This window comes from Corvus hawaiiensis, chromosome Z (assembly GCF_020740725.1).
Source record: "Corvus hawaiiensis isolate bCorHaw1 chromosome Z, bCorHaw1.pri.cur, whole genome shotgun sequence".
Classification (NCBI taxonomy): Eukaryota; Metazoa; Chordata; class Aves; order Passeriformes; family Corvidae; genus Corvus; species Corvus hawaiiensis.
This window is the reverse complement of record NC_063255.1, coordinates 1,126,371-1,150,133: the sequence shown is the minus strand read 5'-3', so window position 1 is coordinate 1,150,133 and position 23,763 is coordinate 1,126,371. Positions and strand designations below refer to the sequence as shown.

At 54.8% G+C, this 23,763-nt stretch overlaps 1 protein-coding gene across 4 annotated transcripts in view; it reads left to right on the top strand.

The window, feature by feature from the left end:
- MAPK4 (mitogen-activated protein kinase 4) overlaps positions 1-21,622 on the top strand; it is a 42,885-nt gene extending 21,263 nt beyond the window's left edge. For 2 of the 4 annotated variants that reach the window (XM_048291343.1, XM_048291344.1), the window contains exons 2-6: positions 1,331-2,738; positions 11,671-11,815; positions 16,496-16,657; positions 18,442-18,643; positions 20,404-21,622. In XM_048291343.1, coding sequence (XP_048147300.1) covers positions 2,193-2,738; positions 11,671-11,815; positions 16,496-16,657; positions 18,442-18,643; positions 20,404-21,091 — 1,743 coding nt within the window. In that variant the 5' untranslated portion in view covers positions 1,331-2,192 and the 3' untranslated portion in view covers positions 21,092-21,622. The remainder of the gene's footprint in view (positions 1-1,330; positions 2,739-11,670; positions 11,816-16,495; positions 16,658-18,441; positions 18,644-20,403) is intronic. The other 2 variants (XM_048291345.1, XM_048291346.1) reach the window with 2 other exon arrangements.
- Positions 21,623-23,763: the final 2,141 nt, after the last annotated feature.

Sequence of the window (23,763 nt, the reverse complement as noted above, 5' to 3'; positions counted from 1 at the left end):
CCCCCCGGGCTCGGAAGGACCCTCAGGGGGTGGCACGGGGCATTGGTCGGCACAAGGGCGAGGATGGGGTGCAAGATGAGGCGTCAGGGGGTGATTGGGAGCGGGAGAGGTGTCCTTGCTCTGCTGAGATCCATAAACAGCTGCAGGGAGACGTGGTGGGTTGGAAACCTTGAGCTGATCGTCTGGAAGAAAAAAGCCCAGCTGTTTCCTCGTGCTCCAGGCCTTTTGTTCCATTCTGTTTCCAAGTGAAGTATTTGCAGGTAAAAAACACCGTGGAAAACTTGCAGTGCTTTGGGGATCTTGGACTGTGTTTTCCCAGCTGAAACAGCCCCTGGCCACCCCTGCGTGGGCACCTGCCACCGGAAAATGACATTTTGTCAGGAATATCTCCCAAACACTGGGATCCTCTGGCTGAATCCACACCCTCATCCCCAACAGATGTTGGTATTTGCCCGTTGTGCCTCTGCCATCAGGGGCTGGGGGTCTGCCGGGGGTCTGCCGTGGTGCCAGCGGGTTCCTCTGGTGCTTGTCTTTCCTTTAAACGCCACTGCACCTTGAAGAGAGACTCCTGCACTGCTCAGGGGAGTGCATTGGCACAGCCAAAAGGCAGAGAGGCTCTGGGGTACGGAGTCATGCTCCAGAGGTGCTTCAGCTCGTGTTGGGTCTGCATTAACCAGTTACGGCTTCTTAATGCCGTAGCGGGTGAGAAAACAAATCTTATATCCTTCATATATAAGTATATTTATGTATATTTACCTGCTCTAATTTCAGACAGGAGCAGGGATGGCATCCCCGGGCTGCTGCCAACATTTGCTGTGGGACCCTGAGTTCAGAGGGTGTCACATCCTCACAGACAGTTTGGAAAAAAAATGGCCTTTTTCTGCAAAAATCGCCTCGTTGGCCTGAGCAATTTTGGTTGTTACAAGCTGAAAAGCTCCTAGGCCCTCTCAGCTGCTCGGCAGGGAGTGTTTTTACCCTTGTTTCGGGTTTGTACCCTCGTTCTGTGCTATTTTTGCCACATGGTTCACGTGGGCAGTCGCGGACGCGACACGCTGTTCAGCCTTTGCAAATCGCTCCATAACGTTTTCAAGAAAATTAAAAAAAAAAAAAAAGAGGCAGCAAAGGGGAAAGGAAGAGTTACAGTTCTCTGCGTCTTACAAATGGAAAAGGGGAAATTAGGCAGCTGAAAAATGCTGGTAATGCTGTGTGCATTGGGAGGGGATAACTAATGGTCCTCCGAAAGGTCGCGGTTTTGCTCATGGTTCACCGTCAGCGAGCTGTTACGTGGGCAGGGCACGGGTATCTAATGGATCCCTCTCTTCTCTTCCAGGAGTGAGGCTGGACCTGCTGGGGTGACGGGGCCGTGCAGCGCGGGGAGCTCCCCGGGACGCTGTAACCATCAGACAGCACTCGGATCCGCCAGGGAAAGGCACACGGTGGGAAGGAACTGCAAACGTGGAAACTCTCTGCGCTGAAGGCAGCTGGAAAACTGAGTTTTGGCCTGCAAAAGACCTGCTGCTGTTGGGCTCTATGTGTGCTGGTGGGGAGGATGGGGCCTGCCCGTGCCAAAAAAGGAGCATCGGGAAGGGCGAAGCTCTGCTGACCGCTGGCAAGCCCGGCCGGTGCCTGTGTGCACCTCGCTGGTGGGGAAAACACTGTCAGGATTTATGGGCAGGGAGGGTTTGGGGCAGTGCAGAGCCATGGGGCTGCTCTGGGCTCTGCCCCGCGGCGGGGCCAGCTGGCTGCCCCAGCGCTGAGACACCAGGGACACGGGGCTGTGCCACCGGCCCCGCGCTTCGGCATTGCCTCCGGGGTACCGGAGAAGGGAAGCGAGGCAGGGGCCAAGAAATGTAGCAGTGCTGATTTTTTAGTCTCGAGGAAAAGGACCTTTCTGCTTTGCTCGAGATCTCTGGGCTGGCTGTGTTTCTCTGCGCTGCTTGGAAAGTCTCTTGATTTCTCAGAACAATTTATTTCTTTGTGTGTGTGTGTGTGTGTGTGTGTGTATGTCCTCAGATTGATTTTCACCCCGTGTCGTCTTGAAGTGATGGGTTCAGAGCGAGAGCCCTCCCCAGGCATCTGTCAGTAATAATGAGGGGCTTGACTTCCACCTACGTTTTTGACCTGGAGGCCCTGGGACTCTCCTGGCTTTTCGAGTGACGGAGGAGAAGCAGCAGCAAGAGCCGGCGCGCGCGATGGCAGAGAAGTGCGACTGCATCGCCAGCATGTACGGCTACGACTTGGGCTGTCGCTTCGTGAACTTCCGCCCGCTGGGCTTCGGGGCCAACGGGCTGGTGCTGTCAGCCCTGGACAGCCGCAGCTGCCGCAAGGTGGCCGTGAAGAAGCTGACGCTGGGCGACGCGCGCAGCATGAAGCACGCCTTCCGCGAGATCAAGATCATCCGCCGCCTCGACCACGAGAACATCGTCAAGGTCTACGAGGTGCTGGGCCCCAAGGGCGCCAACCTCCGCGGGGACTTCTTCAAGTTCAACATGGTGTACATCGTGCAGGAGTACATGGAGACGGACCTGGCGCGGCTGCTGGAGCAGGGCAAGCTGGCCGAGGAGCACGCCAAGCTCTTCATGTACCAGCTGCTGCGCGGGCTCAAGTACATCCACTCGGCCAACGTCCTGCACCGCGACCTCAAGCCGGCCAACATCTTCATCAGCACGGAGGACCTGGTGCTGAAGATCGGCGACTTCGGCCTGGCCAGGATCGTGGACCAGCACTACTCGCACAAGGTAGGCAGTGCCGGGCTGGCCGGCACAGGGAGGCGTCGAACATTTGTACGGCGATGTGGTTGGGCCACGCTGGATCTTCTTGGGGGAACTGGACCTTGAGCCCCCGCTGGGGTGACCGCTGCTGGTGACCGCTCTGCCCCAGGCTATTCCGTTCCATTCATGGAATCGTAGTTTGGGTGGGCAGGGACCTTTAAAGCTCATTCAGTCCAACCCCCCAGCACCAAGCAGGGACACCTAGGGACACATTCCCCTAGATGGGGTTGCTCAGAGCCCTGTCCAGCCTGGCCTTCAGTGTTTTCTGGGCATAGCCCACGCACTGAGCTCTGCCATAGTCCTGGGGCTCTGCAGTGCTGCGAAGCTGCAGAGAGAGCACAGGAAGGGTTTGAGGGCCCTTCAGCTGCCTTTCACTGCCTTACATGGTGTGTATTATACATGGTCAGGTGTTTCATTCTGTCTCAGCAGTGGGCTGTGGGGAGGCATGTGTTTGCTTGCTGTACTCAAATGACTGAGCTCTGTGTTCCTCGCTCCGCTGCTGTTACAAAGCACAAGCAGCACGTGGAGAGGGGACCTGGCATGTCCACACCCGCTCTGCCAGGCTTTGTCCTCACTTCGGTGCCAGCCGGCTTCTTAAAAACCCAGTTTTGTTTGAATTACATTCATTTAACATAGGGGGAGAGGGGTGGGTCTTTGAGACTCAGTCAAGTCTTTTCATCTGAGGTCAAGATCCAAATAACAAGTGAAATTCTTGGCCGCTTGGTACTTAGTGTATCATAAAGCAGCAATAATGTGAGTGACCGGGGCAGCCTGCTGTGTTGACAGCGGGCAGGCAGCATGGGAGGCTGGGATAATGGCTGAGAAGACTCTGTGACACGCAGTCCTGATGCTAATGGATCTTGAACAGAGCTGCAGATGTATAATGCCGGTTGCCTTCCAGGCGGGAGCTCTTGAGCACTGGAGGAACGTGGCGGAGGCTCCGTCAGCCCGTGGGTCCACGTGTTCTGGGAGAAAGCAGTCACTGCATGGTCTGCAGCTGGCCTCTGGTTAGAGCTACTGTTTGGTGTTGTGAGATGAGATGAAATCTGTTCTCCTGAGCTGGGTGTGTCCGTGGTGAGGTTGGGGTCCCCCATGGATCTGTTGTCGTGCCTGTGCCGAGGCTTAAACGCGCTTTGCGTTTACCAGTGGGTTCCTGCCCCTTGCTCCGTGAAGGGAGGCATGGAAGGGCAGGCAGCAGAGGACGGCAAAAAGACAATTTCATGATCCCGAGCAGATCTGTTCTGGATGCGAGTCGGGGCTGTGGGGAGAAATAGAGCCTGGGGAAAAGGAGTACGGTTGCAGGGGACATCAGGGAGCAGGGCACAGGGTCGCTGTCACTCTGCCTGCCCTCCCTGTGTTCCCTTCCTGACTCCGTATTTATGGCCCCACTCAGGAGGAGGCTCCTGGCTTTTCAGATGGATGGTTTGTTTGTTTAAAGTCAGGTAATTCCCAGAGAAAACCCCTGCAAACAAGGCAGGCTACGTGAATGCAGAAAGTCTCTGATTTAGGGAACATCGTGTTGTCAAGGACTGCGGGATCAGGGTAGGAGTTACCTGTTCGTGTCTGCTGCAGAGTTATTGTTATTTCTGAGCAATTCTCTGTAGCCTCAGTAATGGCCAGTGCAGTGGAAGGAGCTGTCAAGGGCTGCAGCTTCGTGTTGGTGTTTAACTCTGCCAGATGCCATTGCATGAGCATCCTCCAATTCCTCACGGGGTGGAAGGCTGGAGCATCAGTGCAAAAAAACCCATCCAAGCGTGCAGAGAAAGCTGGATACTGCTCCCGAGCAGAGCTGAAAATAGCAGAAAATGCCAGTTATTGGTGACTCCTGGCAGTGGGCAGGACTGTGTTTGCCAGAGCTGGGTGCCGGGCCCTGCAGGGGCAGAGGGACAACAGGAGGGCTCGGGTGGGGTGTGGGTCAGTCCTGCCTCTGATGTCTAAGGTGACTCAGAGAAATCAATTCCTTCCCGTATTTCGCGCCCAAGCCCCGCTCTCCTCCAAGGCTCGCACGGATTTCCGAGCTCCGTGGCCGCGCTCGGGCAGGAGGCAGCAGCAGGAGGCAGAGCAGCGGAGCATCGCCCGTCTGAGGCTGCTGGGCCTCCACCCCAGGGCCATCCGGGCAGAGCAGGGATCCTCACAGCCCAGCCCGTGGTGCTGCCAGCCCAAGAGCAGATGAAATCCTGCATGATTCATTGCCCAAAGACCCCGCAGACCCAACCCTCTGAGGGCAGTGCAGAGCTGCACCTCTATCGCAGTGGTTTCCTGCGAGCCTCTGAGGCTCATCCGAAGCACGTGCGTTTTTCTTCTGTTGGCATGTTTTGTATCTGCAATATGCTTACGCTAATGGCTGGGCTCTGCTGACACAAAAGATTGCAGGTTGTGTGGTGTTACCGGTCCCAAAGGTCACATCGCTTCTGACCTGATGCTTCTCAAAGCCCAGACCATCCTGCTGAGTGTTAAAATGGCAGGTAGGAACCATGCTAGATTGTGAGCACAATTGTGAACACAGCTTAGAACACACACACCACCTAAATAATAGCCCTTGCCTGGCAAGGTGTCTCGTTTGTGTGACTTTCAGCAGGCAAACGTTGAATTAGGATAGCAGGGTGGGAAGGGGAGAGCTTCCCAGCTCTGGGAGACACTGAGCTGGGATAACGGGGTGGGAGGGGGAGAGCTCCCAGCTCTGGGATATGCTGAACTGGGATAATGAAGGGGAGAGCTGCCCAGCTCTGGGAGATGCTGAACTGGAATGATGGGGTGGGAAGGGGAGAGCTCCCAGCTCTGGGATATGCTGAACTGGGATAATGAAGGGGAGAGCTGCCCAGCTCTGGGAGATGCTGAACTGGGATGATGGGGTGGGAAGGGGAGAGCTGCCCAGCTCTGGGAGATGCTGAACTGGGATGATGGGGTGGGAAGGGGAGAGCTGCCCAGCTCTGGGAGATGCTGAACTGGGATGATGGGGTGGGAAGGGGAGAGCTGCCAGCTCTGGGATATGCTGAACTGGGATAATGAAGGGGAGAGCTGCCCGGCTCTGGGAGATGCTGAACTGGGATAACAGGGTGGGAAGGGGAGAGCTCCCAGCTCTGGGAGACTCTGAACTGGGATAATGAAGGGGAGAGCTGCCTGGCTCTGGGAGACGCTGAACTGGGATGATGGGGTGGGAAGGGGAGAGCTCCCAGCTCTGGGATATGCTGAACTGGGATGATGGGATGGGAAGAGGAGAGCTGCCCGGCTCTGGGATATGCTGAACTGGGATAATGAAGGGGAGAGCTGCCCGGCTCTGGGAGATACTGAACTGGGATGATGGGGTGGGAAGGGGAGAGCTCCCAGCTCTGGGATATGCTGAACTGGGATGATGGGATGGGAAGAGGAGAGCTGCCCGGCTCTGGGATATGCTGAACTGGGATAATGAAGGGGAGAGCTGCCCGGCTCTGGGAGATACTGAACTGGGATGATGGGGTGGGAAGGGGAGAGCTACTCGGCTCTGGCATATGCTGAACTGGGATGATGGGATGGGAAAGGGAGAGCTGCCTGGCTCTGAGAAATGCCCTGAAGCACAGTGAGGAGCCGGCCTCCCCCAGTCGAAGCAGAGCGGCTTTGGCTGTTTCCCGCAGCACTCGGCTGTTGTTGCTGCTCAAATACCTTTCTCCATGTGGTAAGAGCAGCACAGGGACATCGCTTTGAAACTTCTCCACAGCAAACAAAATTCATTTCCAGCTGCCAAAGTCACATCCAGACCTCGGTCTGCACCTTCACTGGCTGCTCAGACCTGACAAATTTTAGCCCTGTCTCAGATACACGAGTTTCTAAGCTCAAGCACTTACAGACATCTCTAGGGCACAGAGTGCCAGGTGCAGCAGGAGAGGCCCCTCGGGAGATGATCCTGTGCATCCACGTCTCTCTCTCATCCCATCTCTTCCCCAAAGCTCTCACCATCCAGCTGTGCAGGCTCCTTTCTTTTCCATCTCACTGTTCTTCATCCCTGGGCGTTTATCCCTCTAGAACATCTCCACATTATCGCCTTTCTCCTCGGCCGCTGCTGCCTGTGGTTTGAACACTTCACACCTTGGTGCCCAAATGGTGAGCAAAGGCGGGTTGGAGGTGAGGAGAAGAGCATTCCCAGCCTCCAGGAGATTCCTGTCCTCATGCAGGACAGGCAAAGCTGAGCTCTTCCTGCTCCATAACCCTTCATCCCCGTGGTGATTGCAGGATTCCCCGCTGGAATGCTCTGCCATGGCCCCTCTGTCCGCAGCCCCCATGGTCCAGTGACTGCCTGGAGGCTCCCTGGGCCTCAGATGGATGCTGCCCATCCATCTGTCCATAAGTCCATCCATCCATCCATCCGTCCATCCATCCATCCATCCATCCCCTCTCTCGTGCCCTAATAAACACCCTTGGCTCCAAATGAGAGTCCAGATCCATCTGCGCCAGGTTTGGGAGGGAAGAGGGTGTAAAGGCGGGGTGCTGTCCTGCCCTGAGCACCCTCAGCTTGTGGCAGAGCAGGGAGACAGCAAAGTCGAGCGTTAAAAACTGGCATAAACACCAACCAGCAGATGTCTAGACTTTAAAATAATGAATGTTCTGGAGGGCAGACCCGTCCCTGGCTGTGCATCCTGTGTGGCGTGTCGGGCGCCGCAGCGCTGGGCAGAGCGTGGGGTGGTCCTGTCTGGGAAGGATGGGAGATTCCCGCTGGTGGGGACACAGAGACTTGCGATTGCCTTCCCTCGTGTGACCAGGCCTTGAACAGGACCTTCCTTACCCTCCCTGGGCTGCACAAGATTGTCTCTTCTGGGGGCTCTGCCTGGTGCTCCAGAGCACCTGGGGACATCTGCTGATGGGTTCCCAGGGGACCTGCTCTCCCTTTGCCTGTTGGCAGCATTCCTTACACAACTAACTGGCAGAAATTCCGCGCCACGGAGGTGTATCGGCCCTTTGAGGGGGAGTTCCTGTGGCGAACACTTTGCAGACCATCTTCAAAGCTTTGAAGTCCTCCTTTAGCTTTGTACTTGCTGTTCAGTGCAAACATAATCGCTTCCAGTCCATCCAGTAAATAACAAAATTCCCGGATGGGTTGTGGCGAGGAGGTGTTCAGAGGAGGTGAGGGTGTGGGGCGTTGCTCTGTGCTCCTCTGGAGGGGACCACCCAGCACGTCCAGCCCTTGGGCAGCAGCCCATGGCCCGTGCAGCTGGTGCTGATCCTCCCTGCTGTGACCCCGACGCGTCTGTTCTCCGGCTCTGCCCTCCAGAGAGGCACGTCATGGTCTGTGCTCCTGAAATAAACGCGCCCTGTCATCCCAAAACGAGAGCGCGTCACGTTGCTGGAGCCCTGCGCGACAGCCGTGCCGTTGTCCTCCTGTGGAGCCACGTTCCTGCCAGCCCGGCATCGTCCACGGCCCCTCCCAGAACTGCCCTGCCTGCATTTCCAACAAACAAGGTTAAAAACCCTGCTGTGAGGAGGCAGAAGCTTGCTGCTGCTCCGGGATTATTCCAAAAGCTTGGGCTTGTTGCTATTTTGAGCCCCCCATCTGCAGCAGGAGCTGATCCAGCTCCCACGGGTGAAGCAGCAGAAATCCCGATGGTGGCTGTGGATGGGGGCGTGGATACACAGGCTGTGCTTGGATCCTGACGGATTTCCAGCGTGTGAGCCCCTGCTCTGCACCTCTGCGGCTTTTTCACGGCAGAAAGAAGGGTTCTGCTGTGAAACACTCCTGGGGGAAGCCTTGGGCTGCGGCGTGGGGGGCTGCAGTAGGTGGGATCCTGAATTCCCATGTCCCCATGATCCCTCCAGCCCCGAGGACGAGCTCCGGGCTTGGATGGTGGTTGTCTGGAGCAGCAGCAGGTCTGGTGCTCCCCATGTGCTGCCATGCTGTGCCAGGTTCCCATGGGATGCAGGTTCAGCGTGCTGTCACCAGGGCGACACCAGGATGCAGCAGCACCTGCCCCAAATTGCTTCTCCTTCTGGTATTGCGAGCAAAACACAAGATACGTGCTGTGTAGAGATGAGAAAAAACATTCCTTTTTCTTCGCTTTCCAGTTGCCTTGCTGTGCTGCTTGGTACGACTTGATGCTTGTCCTACCTGTAGTGAATTCATCACCTCTGTAGATCGCCTGAGCTGTTGCCATACACACAGGAGGAGGAGAAGCAGGAAAAGGATACTTTTTTTGAAAAGTAGCATTTTGAAATTTGCAAGGGAGAAAAACAGAAATAGCATGGAAGGGCTTCGACTTGAAGCTATTTTTCAACTAACTGCGTTGTTTTTTAAAGAGATTCTGGTGGTCCTCCAGTGCAGAAGGGGCTGTGCTGAATCCACAGAACATTGTCACAGAGATGGATGTTCCATCTTAGTTGGCACTAATTGATACGCTTCGGCTCTTTCTGTCTGGTTGGGTCTGGGTAAGTGGTGCAGTCCTTGTGCTGGAGCCCTGCCTTGCTGAGGTGGTGGCCAGGGGTGCTGGGGCTCCCCACCCTGGCACCACAGCTGTGGGTGGGTCCTCATCCCGGGGCTGTGGCAGTGGCTCCGTCATCCCGGATCCCAAAGCTGTTTCTCCCCAGAACGTGCCATCCCATGGGACTGCAGTTTCTGTCTCCGGGTGGCAGGACAGGAGCTCAGGTATTTGCTAGAGGTAGGGATCTAGCCCCTGTTTTCAGCCGTGGGAAGGTGTCGGGGATGTGTCAGGGACTGGAATGCCGTGCTGCCCACTAGAGGACCTCGAGCCACGTCGGAAAAGTCTTGATTTCCAAACCGCCCATCAGTCCTTCCCTGTATTGTCCCCCTGAAGAAAGGGGAGGGATAACGCGGAGCCCAGCTGTGGAATGCCCTGGGAAGCAGTGATGGGCTGGAGAGCAGCTGCAGGTTCCTGCTCTCTGTGGCTCCCTCCTGGCTGTGGTGCTGGGAGCTCCGAGGTTTTCCGGCAGATGGAAGCAGGGAGGTAACAGTCAGGCACGGGGAGATGGGCAGCAGAAGTGCTGCTAATTAATTACCACCAGAGCTGCGCACGGCAGCAGAGAGGTTGAAGATGTGTCCGCTTGGTGAGTTTTGGCAGGGAGTTTTCCCCAGGACGTGAGACGTGCCTGGGGAGGGAAATGCTTGGCTTGTTGTGACTTTCAGATGTTTGCAGTGTATTGCTCATGCGTTTTGCGTGGTGCACACACCCCTCGGAGGACTCACATCCATCTTGCTGTCAGCAAGGAGAAACATAGGAACGGTGTTAAATCCATAAGGAGGGTGGCATTCCTTTCCTGGGAGAGGGAAGAAATTGCTCCAGCTGAGAATTGCCCTGGATTACTACTCTCAGAGTTTATTTCTGTGGGATTCTCCAATAAACACCAGCATCTCCATTGTTGGGAATAATTGCAGTGGCTGAGAAGTGGTGGTTTGATCCGATAATGCCTGGGGGCTTTTGTGCTGGTTCTGATTGAGCAGCATTAGCAAAAAATGTAACAGCATTAAATGAAATTTCTCAGCTAATCAGTCTCCATTACAACTTATCATGAGAAGGCCAAAATTAAAACATTCTTTTAAAAGCAAGCCCTTTATGATTAAAAGCTTGATGACTCGCACATTTGGGAGTTGGCGCAGAAACCTGCACTGGGGGAAGAGGAGCGTGATCAGCCTTGTGGTGTTTGTGGTGGTGCACTGCTCTCGTGTTTAGGTGGAGAGATGCATCCTACAGCATCCCAGGAAGTGCTGTGTAGCACAACTCCAGTTCTGCTGCAGTCTGTGGAACTAAATCAGTAGGGATGGAGTTTTTAACTCAGCTTTCATGTGGACTGTGTTCATGCTGTCTTTGCATTTTGACATTCTCCAAATGCTTCATGGCGTTTAAATGCAATTCAGCTTTATAATTTAATTTTGTTTTGCCTCTCCTGCTGCACTGCAATCCACCTCCTTCTGCTAATGTGTTATATTTAATGTAGAAAAGGCCGCTTATGAATATTCCAGTGTCATCCCTGTGGGATAACCACCCATGCCCAGCCCCTGCGTGGCACTGAGGGGTGCTGGGCCATCCCTTGCCGTGCCAGGGTTATTTGCAGGCTGGGACACAGCCTTGGTTCCAGCCAGAGCTGCTGAGCGCTTGGCACTGGGGGTGAATCTCCCGGGTGAGCTCAGGAACAGGAGGCGATGTCCAGAGACGATGGCCTTTGTCCCGTGGATGCTGCCCAGAGCTTCTCGTGTAGAACCAGGTCAAGCACCCAAAATGACCGTCCTCGATGTGAGCAGAGCAGGACTGAGGATGAGGAGCTGCCCCTCTCCAGCCAGCTGCTGGCAGCCATGCCAGAGCCCAGCTGCGGGTGGCAAGGAGGGGAGGTGATTTATTAGGCAAGGCTCAGGCTCAGTGCAGAATAAACAGGGTTTCCCATCTCTGGGCCAGCCAGGTACTGCCCAGAAGGGCTTTCCCACTTATCCCACGGCATCTTGTTTTCAGGAGTCCTGGCTGAGAGCCCTTGGCAGTTCTGTTCCCCATACAGGCTTTCCTTCCACCTGCACTGGTGATCCTCCCTTTCGTTCTTCTGGACACTGTCTCGGATGAGGGGGGATTGGGATTTGTGGGGTACATCCAAGTCCTCCAGAGGCGACCTGGAATGGCTCAGGCGGGTGTGATGTGCCAATCTGTGCTACTGAAGCCATCTGTCCCTTGCAGAAGATGCTGCAGTGCCATGGTGACAAACAGCGAGTGGGTGCTTTGCCTCGAGGAGCACTGGGGTCCCTCTGCCCGCAGTGGTGTTTGTCAGGTCCCTGCAGGGCAGGCAGCCCCAGCCCGCCATGGGGGCTGCCCAGGCGTGGGGGTCAGGGTTTCCTGCAGGGGCCGGCCGTGGGGCCGCAGTGAGGAGTGACCAGGGACGGGTGGAGGAGCTCTGCTGCACGCTCTCCCTCCTGACCCCCCTCTCTCTGCCCTTTCAGGGTTACCTGTCTGAGGGCTTGGTGACGAAGTGGTACCGCTCCCCCCGGCTCCTGCTCTCGCCCAACAACTACACCAAAGCCATCGACATGTGGGCAGCAGGCTGCATCCTGGCTGAGATGCTGACCGGAAGGATGCTCTTCGCCGGTAGGTTTCTGTCTCCTGTTGGTTCCTTTTTTCCCCTCCCTCCCTCCTTGCTCCCCAGTTCCGAGGCTTTCCAGTACGGCAGAGGGAATTCCGCTCTCCCTGCCAGCTTTGTAGCAGTGCTACAGAGATCCTGTGGTTGGCTGTGAGACACCAGAGCTGCTTCCAGAACAGACTTCACTTGTGCAGCCTCTGCTGTCAGACCTCGGTTGGTGCAAACTCCCATCAGGAGTGGAAAATAGTTTTCACTCAGCCCTCCTGTGCTTGCCTGGGAAGGACACGTGGTGGCCTGGGTGTGATGGCACCCGTGGGTGTCCGAGGCTGTGCGCCCCTGACAAGCCTTGCCGGGCAGGGACGGTCTGCTGACAAAAGAAGAACCTCAGGGAACAAATCTTGACGGAACAGCAAAACCCTTTTCGGTTTCCATGTTTCCAACAGGAAATAAGAGCCTTTTGTTGGGAGGAAGGATGCTAGAATCAATCACAGGGTGGAGTGTAAGGACAGGAGATAATGGTGCCATGTTCCAGGAGGTTTGTACTCTGTGCCGTGGATTTGAATCATGATGGGTGTCTTCAAGCTATTTCTTTTGTCTGAGGGAAGACATTTGAATGCCACCACCCATTTTTAGGGTTTGCCTGCAGGCACAAATTGCAGCTATAAAGGTGAAGAGCAAGAAAAGAAGACAACAAAAGCACAGCAAGGAGTACATGGTTACCAATGCAGCGTTTGAAGCTCAGCTCTGATGTTCCTGAGAAGCAAATATGTAGTTAATAGAGTCCCAAAAACGCTGTGTCAGGAGCAGAGCTGTGCTCCCCGAGCTGGGACACAGAGCCGTTGTTTCAGGGACGAGGCAGCTGCTCTCTGCCTGTTGAAGGAGCTGTTCCCCTTCCTGCCCGAGGTCTGCGGCTGAGCTCCTGCTCGGCTGTGTCTCCATCGCCTGTGGGTGCTCTGAATGACAAGGTTTAACGCGTTTTGTGAGCAGCTGTTCGCAGAGCTGTGTAAATAAATAATCAGACCCATTAATAATGGAGGAGGACGTTTCCTTCACAGATATTTCAGCACCGCAGAGCTCCACAGACTTGGTTCCAGCTGCTCTGCTGCTCCCTCCCCACTCCTGCTTGCGGCTTCCATATTTCTTTTGTGAAAGCTTAGAAATAAGCAGGCAATATCATTCTGAAGAGATCACTGAAACTGCCTCCCCATTCTTTCCTTCTTTTTGTCCTCAGTTTCACCAAAACTTTCAAGTCCAGGGATTTCAGCTTTGAAAATCATGCATTTAACCTGTCTGCTCCTGATGTTTCCTTAGGATGTGTTCCAGGAGCGGGGACATCCCCAGGTGCCCCTTGTCCCTGCAGGGCATTGTTTGGTCCTGCTGGGAGCCTCTACAATCTCTGTCCTCCTGTACTTACCCCTCGCCTCAAACAGCAAAACAAGAGTTGCGTGTCGAGGTCCTCCACCAGCCATCCCAGCACAGCACCCAGGCATTCCTGGCTTTTCAAACTGGGCTTGGCCCCTCTCTCAGCCCCAGCCTAGGGTTTTGCTTTGCTCTTTGTGGGTGTAAGTAATGTTGGCTGACACCACTGAGGTATCCAGGGTGGTCCTTTAAGCTCATTTTGTGGTAAGGCAGAGGCAAAAGTAGCCCCGGGATGGGATTCGTCTGTCTGGTCTGTGCTGTCTGCCTCAGAGGAGATTGACCTTGCCTTAAAAATGTTGATGGCTCCAGTGAAGCTCGTTAAGAGCATCTGGAGACCAGGCCAACACTCCCATGCTGGTGTTCCACGTGGCTGCAGGTGAGATCAGTCCTGTCCTGCAGCCTGGGGGAGACGCCCCGGAGCAGCCATCCTGGAACCTCCCCAGGCTGGTTCCTGAGAGCCCACAGCAGGTGGGATTTGGCACACTGAGGGCTGGGCTCAGCCAGGCACCTGTGTGAGCATCGCTTCTTGTCTGCCTTCCAGCCCAGTGAAATCACTTAACAGCTCCCCAGGTGCTGGCAGGGTGCTTGGTTAGTGGGTGGGGATCAAAACCAGGCTCAGAATATCGACTCAGTGTTGGTTGCTTTGAAATTACATCATTGTCATGGGAGCTTCTGCCCCCTGCCCCGTGTTCCAAGCGGAGCCAGTGCAGGAGCCTGGCAGCAGGAGGGATGCCCGTGGTGCCTTTCATCTGCTGCTGTCCAGAGAGGAGGAGAATAAAGCCCAGCCCCTCAGAGCAGCTAAAACTCGCAAACACCTGCACAGCAACATGGATTCACCTTTGCTGTCGCTCCTCTCCTCTTTGCTGGGAGAAGGGGTTTACCCCCAGCCAGCTGCAGCCTCTGTCCCTGCAGGATGAGAGTTTCAGAGAGCCCTGGGTCACCAGCAGCAGTGTGGTTCAGAGAAAGCTGCAAACCTGCAGCGAGTGCCTTGCCCTGGATAAATGGTTCCCTGAGCGTGCGTCAGCGGCGCAATTTAAATCGAGTGCTTAGCATAAATCAATATAATTAACTCGGCAGTCTATGGGGTGCTTAAGCAACGCAGGTAAATTAAGGCGATTGGTTATTAGGAGCAGATGTCACTCAGCTTCCATTCTCCCACACGAATTTTTGCATGTCCAGCAGAAAGGGACCCCAGCCCCTCCCAGAGGCCCCTTCCCTGGGTGCTGCGGTGGTAGGAGCAGTTTGGGTTTGGCAGAGCCCTGGGAGGACACAGCAAACCTGGCTGTCCCAGGGCTGACAGGAGTGCAGCCCGTCTTCAGCAGCTCCAATCAGGTCTGCAGGCCCTTGGAGAGCTCCCCAGCACTGGCAGCACAGAAAACAGGGAAGAGTGTCCGTAGCTGAGCAGCTACAGCTCTCTGCAGTGTCTCTTCCACCAAAAGCAGTGTCAGTGGCAGCAGGAGTGAATGGGAAGAAAGGAGTAAAAAGGAGGAAAGATTTGTCCTCGCAGATCTCCACGGGGTTCACCGGTGGGGCTGTGCCTGTGACCAAGAGCTAGGAGGTGGTTTTTCTCGTGGGTTCAGGGCTTGCTCCCGGTGCTTGGGTGCTTCACTGGGACTTGGCTGCAAGCCTGGAGAAGGTTCTCTTGTCCAAGACAAGATGCAGAGCTCCTCGTTCTGTCCTTGAGTAACAACAGCTTGCTGCATTTATCCTGTCTGTGGTTCATGTTTTCCTTTCCAGCAGCTAATACTTCCAGAAAAAGGTCCCTGGGAACTACATAAATAGGGGATAATAGAATAGAATCCTGTTTCTTGAGAGCCATAATTCAAGGCTTCCAGCATTGCATTAGCAGCTTCTTTGTGTGGCTAAAAACAGTGTCTTTTGGCTGCCAGGTGTCTTCAGGGAGCAGTGGCTGGGGCTGTACGGAGGGAAAAGCCACAAAGCCTTTGTGGCTTTTGTCACCCTGTAATTTTGATCACAGCTTGGGAATTAGCCTGACTAACAAGGTGTTCGTTCCCTGACAGATATCTTTAGTTTCCCCCAGAGTCATGCTGTGAATCTCTAAATGACCTAAAATTAGTTCTTCTGCAGGGAAGTGAATTAATTTGCCCGCGATTGATATGGGAAGGGCATCCCTCCCTTGGTCTTTTTTGCTTTTGCTATTGCTTTATCTTCTCCCAGGGCACTGATCCGAGTGGACGTGTGTGGCAGTGGTGACCAGCTGGGCTCATGTCAGCACTGTCTGGGGTTGTGTGAGTTCACTGCCATGTCACTGAGCTCTGCCGTGTGGGGTGAAAGTGGCCGTGACTGAATGGAACCAAAATCTGCTGGAGTGGCGAGCCCAGGATGGGAGGAGACGGTTTCCCAGCATCGATGATGGGACCCACCCTTGTCCCAGGGGGTTGTGTTGGGGGTCAGCTCCGTGGATGTGAGTCTGGAAAACTCCTGCCGACCCACAGGGAGCTCTGGGCTGTGGAGGGCAGCCCCTGTAAGATGCCAGGGACCTCCACAGGAACGGGGTTGCCTCAGGGCAAGTGGTCTCCTGTGGGTTGGCCTCCCTGCGCTCCCTGCTGACTGATCAGAAGTGCAACCTCAGTAAATGAGGTTGTCTCTTGTTATTGTGGGTCAGACGGGCACTGCTTGCCATTGAAGCAACCTGAAATCCGTGGCTGGGACAGCAGGCACTTGGTAGCCCGAAAATCCCTGTTGTTTTGCCTGCCCCGGGCCGCTCCCTGCCTCAGTGGCGGGTCCTGCCCCTAATGACAGAGTATTGCTGACCGGCCCTGCTGGCCCACAGAGATCAGCGGCGCGACTCGCGTTCCTGCCAGGCTGCCCGTGCGCTCGCCGGAGGCTGGGCACCAGCCCCGAGCTCTTGGTCACAGCCAGTGGAGTGCTGAAGGACGGGGTTAGCGCTCACTGACGAGGCGCTCCGCTCCACGGGCGCCGCTGCTCCCCTCCTCTCGCTGACGGGCAGCCAGTCCTGAGCGGGGCTTTGGGGATGCGGGAATAAATAGGTCCTGAAAGGAAAGGATTAAAAGCGTGTAATGGCACACAGGAGTTGTGGGGATTGTCACCAGCAGAGCCATGCCCTGGTGCCCAGCAGCCGGTGGGAGCCGGTCAGAAAACGCCTTTCCCGTTGGGAGAACGCAGAGCTTGGACACCTGCATTCCTTTAGAGATGGAGCTCGGGCACCCCTGGAGCTGGTAATACTCCACAGCCGCCCCAATTCAACTTCTGTGCCTCATCTCACTGCCTGTCTTCTTCCCATCCAGGGGGCCACGAGCTGGAGCAGATGCAGCTGATTCTGGAGACAATCCCCGTTATCCACCAGGAGGACAAAGAGGAGCTGCTGAAGGTGATGCCCATGTTCATCAACAGCACGTGGGAAGTGCGGAAGCCGCTGCGCAAGCTGCTGCCCGAGGTGGACAGCGAAGGTACCGTGGTGGCCACTGGCTCGGCAGCGTCCTCCCGGGGCTCCTCCCGGCTGCTGTGTCTTCAGAGCTTTCCTTGGAGTGTCACAGGAGCTGTCCTGCAGGGCCAAGGGCACCAGCGCTGCAGAAGGGGGTTCAGGTCCCGGGTGGTCCCAGCTGTGGCTCCCACGTCCCCACTGCTGCCGCCTGTCCCCGGGCCCAGCTCGCTGTCCTGCCACAGGACAGCACTCTCGATGCTGTAGCTTGCTCCCAGGTAGCTCTAGGGGTGAAATACTCTTCCAAGGCACCTTGAAGGCACATCCCTGGCTTCCCACGCCTCTCCTCGAGCTGCGAGCGAGGGTTCGGCCCAGAGGTTCTCCTCAAGCCCAGTTTGTTTTCCCGCCGTGCCTCTGTCATGGGCACAATTGTGTAGTACAGCAGGACACAGGCTTTTCCCTCACAAGCACCCAGACCCCGTGAGGTGGCTGTTATAGGCAGGAACACTGACCAGGTGCTCTCCTGAGCTCCTTCTGAGGGTCAGACTGGACCTGGCCACCTGCCTTTGGGAAGATGTCAAGACCAGGCTCAGCTTACGTGTGCTGGTGTAACTCTTCCCTATAAGACGTCCTGTGGTCCTGGCGACACGATATCCATCGGCCTGGGGTGCCCAGGGACCGCGTCAGCCTCCAGCAAGCAGGAACAGATTTATTCCCTGCCATTACTGCAGGAAGAAAGGTCACCCTTGCTCCTTGCATAATTCATTGTCGTTTTCCTGCCTCTCTGACCCGTAGTACATCGTAATACATAACCTGTCGTGCGTTGTTCCGCCACGCTCCATGCCCGCAGTCAGTGACCTCGTGAGGCTATTGATTCCTTCCTGCTTAATTAGTCCGAGCGATGAGGTGATCTCGCGGGAGACAGTCGGAAATTGGGTAATGTTTAAGCACAGAGGCAGCACGTGTGGCCGTGCTCCTGCTGAGGGCTCCTGTCCCTGCAGACGCTGCTCCTGTCACGCAGTTACACCTTCGGTGGTGATGTTCCGAAGGTGCGGAATGGAGCTGTATCCGAGGAAAGGCACGTATTTATTTTTATTGCCTGAACTCAAAGAGACTTGCCCAGGAAAGAATCAACGGGATAAGCAACAGCTTCAGTGACAGGATTTTACCTTTTCACATAACCTCGGCAAAAGGAGTCATCAAAGCAATCACAGCAAACCCCCCGCGTTTAGATTTAATTGCGCTTAAGTTTCCTGTCATCATAGGACGAGTTCATGCACCACAATCTTTCTGAAATAATTCTAGCCACTCAGAGTTCTTCAAATATTAATGGGTAAAATAATTTCATAGCCCTGGTCACGCTGAAGGCTTTTAAACATTGCAGTAAATCTAGTCCACTTCAGTTGGGCTCAAGAGGTGAAAGCGGTTGTCTGAAATGCCGCGTGCTTGACGAATGGATCTGAGAGCGTGGGGTCAAATCCCAGCACCACCCAAAGGTCTTTCTGGGGTGAGATTTCAGCATCCTGCTGGGGGCCGTAGCACTGGGTGTGAAACACACTTCCCCTGCTGTGCTAGAAGAGGTGACACCTGGGGGCTGCAGGATTGCTCTCCTGCAAGCTCACGGCTCCCATGAGGGCTACAGGGGATGCAGCAGGGGCTACCGTGCCTGGTTTAGGTCCACCTGGGGCGTGACCTTTAACTCATTCCTTACTTGGAGGGGATTTGTCATGGGGGCTCCACGAGACCCGTCGTGGCAAGGAAGCTGTTACTGCCTGTGAGGAATTAGTGAGCTTGTTTGTCTCTGCTCCGCAGCTATTGATTTTCTGGAGAAAATACTGACATTTAACCCCATGGATCGATTAACGGCCGAGATGGGCCTGCAGCACCCTTACATGAGCCCGTACTCCTGCCCCGAGGACGAGCCCGTGTCTCAGCACCCGTTCCGGATCGAGGACGAGATTGATGATATCCTGCTGATGGAAGCTAACCAGAGCCAGATGTCCAACTGGGACAGGTACAGAACCAGGGCTGGGCTGGAGAGCAGGTACTGGCTTAAATGCTTTAGGCAGAACTGGACTGGTAAGCCTCTGACGTGCTGTTGCCTGGGTTCCATCACACGTGTTCCAGACCCATGAGGAACACCTGCTTTTCCCTCTTTATACCATGTTGCAATTCTAGCCCAAGCTGGCGCCTCGCTGAAGCCGACCAGAGGCTCACTGTGGATTTCCACAGGGGCTGGAAGCCGAGCCTGCACATCCTGGTCGCTGAGCACCTTTCTGCTCGTGGTTTTATTCACAGCCCGTGTTGTCTTCAGTTGAGTTTAAGTGGCTCTGTGGCCCTTCCATCTGCCCTCTGTCCCTGTAATACAGGTTACAAAATACTATCATTCTGGTACCTTTTGGGGACAGGGCCTGATGTGGAGTGCTACATTCATCACTTCCCAAGGTGCGTAAGCCCCCGAGGCCATGGATCTGGGCGCCTTGTAAAAAATCCTGCATTGTGTTGACATTTAAGTGGGTTGCTGAAAGGCGTACTGGAAGTTTAGAATGGATCACAGCCTTGAGCTGAGGTCTCTCACGTCCTAGGTGATTACCCCAGTTGCTGCGCCAGTCCCACAGCTGGGGCAGGTAGAACAAAAGAAGAAGCAGCTAAGAATTAACTGGGTTCAGTTTTCTGTAGAGCTCCTTCCAGCTGAGGGGGATGAGCTGGCTGAGGATGTCTGCAGCATTGTTCTTCTCTGCATGGCAATTAAATCCCCTTGCCTTCCTAATCCACTAGACTTCACTAGCATTGAGAAAATTACCTAAAAAAACCCCTTGCCTTCACTGTCTCTCTGCCTGAGTGAACAAGTGTCAGGGGGGAGCCAGGTCAGTCAGGTGAAGAGGAAGGCTGGAAGCAGGATGTCTGTCTTCAGTGTATCCCCACAGTTCCAGCATCCCTGCCAGCTGCAGCCCCCAAAGCAGCAAATCAGTTGCTGGAGGTCGCCTTGCCACCTTCTCCACAGTCAGCTTGCTTGGTGTGACACAAGCAGCTGAGGCTGAGGCTGTCCTACCTCCCAGCTGGGGACATGTGGTACAGGGCTGTAGATTCTGCAGCACCAGCCGAGTGTTTGCGGACAAGAGATGATTTTGGCTGTGCTGTGGGACACCTGAAGAACAATCTGCTGTTGTGACAGAGCCCCAGTCGCTGGGATAACATTTCTTTTAAAGGCAGCTCAGTTCGGAGCCAGTAAATCAGATGTCAGGCCGTGGCTAGGAATGGGTGTTGTCAGGTAATTGTGAGTAAGGGAGTTCAGCTGGCTCGAGAAGTTACCACTCAGCAAGGTGACCCTTCAGGAATGCTCTTGGTCCTGGATATCGGGGTAAAGTGGTGATGTCCAGTCTCAGTGGGGTTTAAGTTCATCTCTTTCACTGTTCTGTCCCCAGCTCACGCTGTGGTACCCGTCTGTGGGCTGGGGACAGATTGGTTATTAATGTTGTTAATCACGTTTCACTCCTGAGCGGCGGGGAGGGGATGCATGGACATCTAAAGGACGGGGCCAGTGGGTTTGGTTGTTGGGCTGTTACTCCTGCTTCTGGTCCCGTCGCAGGCTCTTGGTAAACTACTCACCCCAATATTTTAACACACAAGGTGGTTGTCTCTGCTATCAGTAAGACGCTAGAAGCAGAGCAGCAGCAGCAGGCCAAGCCAGCAGCAGTGTGTGTGCTGGTTTGGGCACTGCTGCCCCCGGCAAAGCCGTGCTCCCTGTGTCTGACAGCAGCGTGTCTTTGGCAGGTACCACATCAGCCTCTCCTCTGACCTGGACTGGAGGCACGACAAGCACCACGACATGGACGAGGTCCAGCGGGACCCCCGCGCGGGCTCTGAGTCCACCGCCGAGGAAGCACAGGTTGACCCACGGAAATACTCACAGAGCAGCTCGGAGAGGTTCTTGGAGCTGTCTCACTCATCCATGGACCGAGTATTTGATGCCGATTGTGGGAAATCGTGTGATTACAAAGTGGGGTCGCCTTCCTACTTGGACAAATTGCTGTGGAGGGACAGTAAGCCCCACCACTACTCTGAGCCCAAGCTAATCCTAGATTTATCCCACTGGAAACGGGCCACCATAGCGCCCGCAGCTGAGCTGTCGCTGGAAGAGGAACCCTCCAACCTCTTCCTGGAGATTGCTCAGTGGGTGAAGAGCACGCAGGTGGGGCTGGAGTGTCCCAGCGCTCTGCCGGAGATCCAGGAGCGGAGCCTGCCCTCCTCTCCGCGCCATCTGCACAAGGAACCCGCCGAGGTGAACAGTGAGACCGACCCCGAGTTTGACCTGGACGTCTTCATCTCCAGGGCGCTGAAACTTTGCACAAAACCCGAGGATCTTCCAGACAACAAGCTCAACGAGATCAACGGGGCCTGCATCTCCGAGCACCCTGGGGACATGGTTCAGGCAGAGGTGTACCAGAAGGAGCGGTGGTGAGGAACCCACACCGGGAAGCCCCGCTGCGCCTCCCTCTTCCTCTGGGATGGCGCGGCCGCTGCCCGGGGCTGAGCGGCTGCCGACCGTCACTGAGCATCCGTTTTTAACACTGTACCAAATGCCTTTTCCAGGAAAGGCAAGCACAAGCCACATGCCCCTTTTGATGCCTTAGAAGTGCTTCTGAGGGGATCAGGAGGTGTGAATGAAATACTGAGTTTCTTATACTGCCTTAACAATCTTGCCTTGCGATCTCTGGGACCTGTTTGAAACTTAAATGTACGAGGGGAAAAATGACAGTACATGGTAGGTTTACAAACAGTAGTCAAATCAACTTCTTTTCCTTTCTTTTTCTATAGCAGCTTGAGATGACAAAGACAAAATCGGCATTTTCAGTATGGTCAGATACCCTCCTGGTTGGACAGGTTCCCAAAACGCCGAACTTTGAGCTCCTCTGAGGCACCTGTGTGAGTACAGGTGTGGAATAAAGTGATGCCAGCCATCGGTCAGCAGTGAATGGAACTAGAGGTAGAGTTTGGCCATCAGACAAAAAAATAACTCTCTGAGGATGTTAATGGGGAAGAGATTTGACCTACAAAATATGGGCCGTTGGGGATTTGTTGTTTTTTTTTTTTTCTGATGAAGACAAAATTTTTGCTAAGTGCATTTTGCTGGTTTGTGGTTTCTCACACCAAAACTTTCCCTTCTGTTGCGCGGGGTGCAGTAGGGGGATGCACGGGGATCTGAGCTTTCCGAGTACTTAGGAGGGCCCATGCGATGCATTTCAGCGTGAAAACCTGGTGCTGTGAGTCCTGCCTCGGACAGCTGCCCATTAGACCAGCAAATTCCAGTGGTGAGGGCTGGACAGGGGCGGGAGCTGGGAACGAGGTGTCCCACAGTGTGCTGCTGCCTGGCACCACCAGCCACACGCACACAGACTCAGCAAGGGCACCCGCCCAGCTTTGCCACTGAAAAAGGAACTAAAGTACTTCTGGATTTCCTTCTGACAAAGATCTTGTGAAGAAAACAGCAGTTCCTGCAGCATTAGGTTTGTAACTGGCCACTTGGCTCCCAGCGTCTTTGGAAGATGCTGGTGTCAGCAGGCAGCTGTGTGTAAATAGGTGAAGACACAACTGATGGACTGTAACTTCTGTTTTCATCCACACTTCTGAGCACCTTAATAGTTAATCGGCTAACAAGAGTTTGTATATGGAAGAAATGTTCTATACTTCTATTTAGTCAAACTCGGCAGCTTTTTAAAGGGGAGATGTGTAAATAGTGCCATACAAGACAGTCTCTGCTTTCCTCGCCATCCTGTTGCTGTGCTCTCCGGCACAGTGGCTCTACTTACATTTGTAAAAGATAAACTGCTGTGTTAGTAACTGCAAGGCCCATATTTAACTACTCCTGTATGAGTTATTTCTACCCTTTTAACAAGCAACCTGCTAAATGCTCTGAGATGTGAAGAAAACTCGTGTGAGACTCGGGTAACTAACAGCAGCGCTTACTGTATTAACCCTGGTGTTTGCTCTTGCTGGGACCAGGTGCAGGTTTAGCTGTAGCAGGCCTTGACAAGCCCAAAAACGTGTTCTTACTGTGAAGATCTCACATCGGGGTGATGGAAATGCCACTGCTCCAGACGATGAGCAGCACCGGTGCGAGGGCAGCCGGCTGTGGGGATGGGATGGGGTGCAAGGCCAGGTGCAGGGGTGGAGAAGGCATTTGGAAGGCAAAGCTGATGGAGAAGGCATCAGAAAGGCAAAGCCATTTGTCCCTGGACTTTGTTCTGAGTGTTTGGGTGTCCCCCAGAGTGGTTTAGAAAGGGGGAATGAGACAGAAACAGAGGTTTGGTTTCTGGTGTGTTGCAGATAATTGATATACCTCAACTAAAGCTCAGCACTTTCACTGGTGGTGGGGGAGATTCAGATGCCAGGAGCAGCCACCCCTGCGCTGGAGCAGATCCAGTCCAGCCCCGGCAGCCCGCAGCTCGCTGCCCACGGTCCCGCTCAGCCTTGCTGTGCGCCCAGCAGCAGCCAGCAGACTGGAAGTGGGATTGCTCGAGGGAGCGTGCTCCCGGGCAGGAGGAGGCAGCAGGAGCCACGGCTGTGTCCCATCGCCCCTCGGTGCCCACAGGAGGAGCTGATAATGCCCATCCTCTGACGGGAGAGGCACCAGCTCGCAGCCAGACGCTGGGGAGCCGGCAGAGTTCAGACCCGAAGGATGAGGTCAGCACGGTGAGAGCGGACTTTGGAAGCTCTTAGGACAGATGGAACAGCCCTCTGCTGCCCTTGGGTTGAGCACGGAGAGGCGCCGGCACGAGAACTCGGCACGGTCAAACCACGCCAGCGCTCTCCTCGCCCGGCGTTGGCGGTGGCCACGTCCTCTGAAACCAGAAGCCATTTTCTGTGGGCTGTTACTTCTTCCCCAGAGGCCTGCAGGACTGTTTGTTACGGCCATGGAAAGAAAGAGTTTTGCTTTAGAGTATTGTCTTGAGGGCCCGCAGTTAAAGCATAACATTGACTCCGTAGCGAGCAAACGGAGCGCATTGCCGCCACTCCGGAATTTCCATCTCGCTTCCTGAGCTGTTATTTAATGTTGTTCTAAAACCTCAGCATCACATGCTGGGAAAAGGGGATAAGAGGGGTGGCTTTAATTTGTTACCTGAGTGTGCTTAG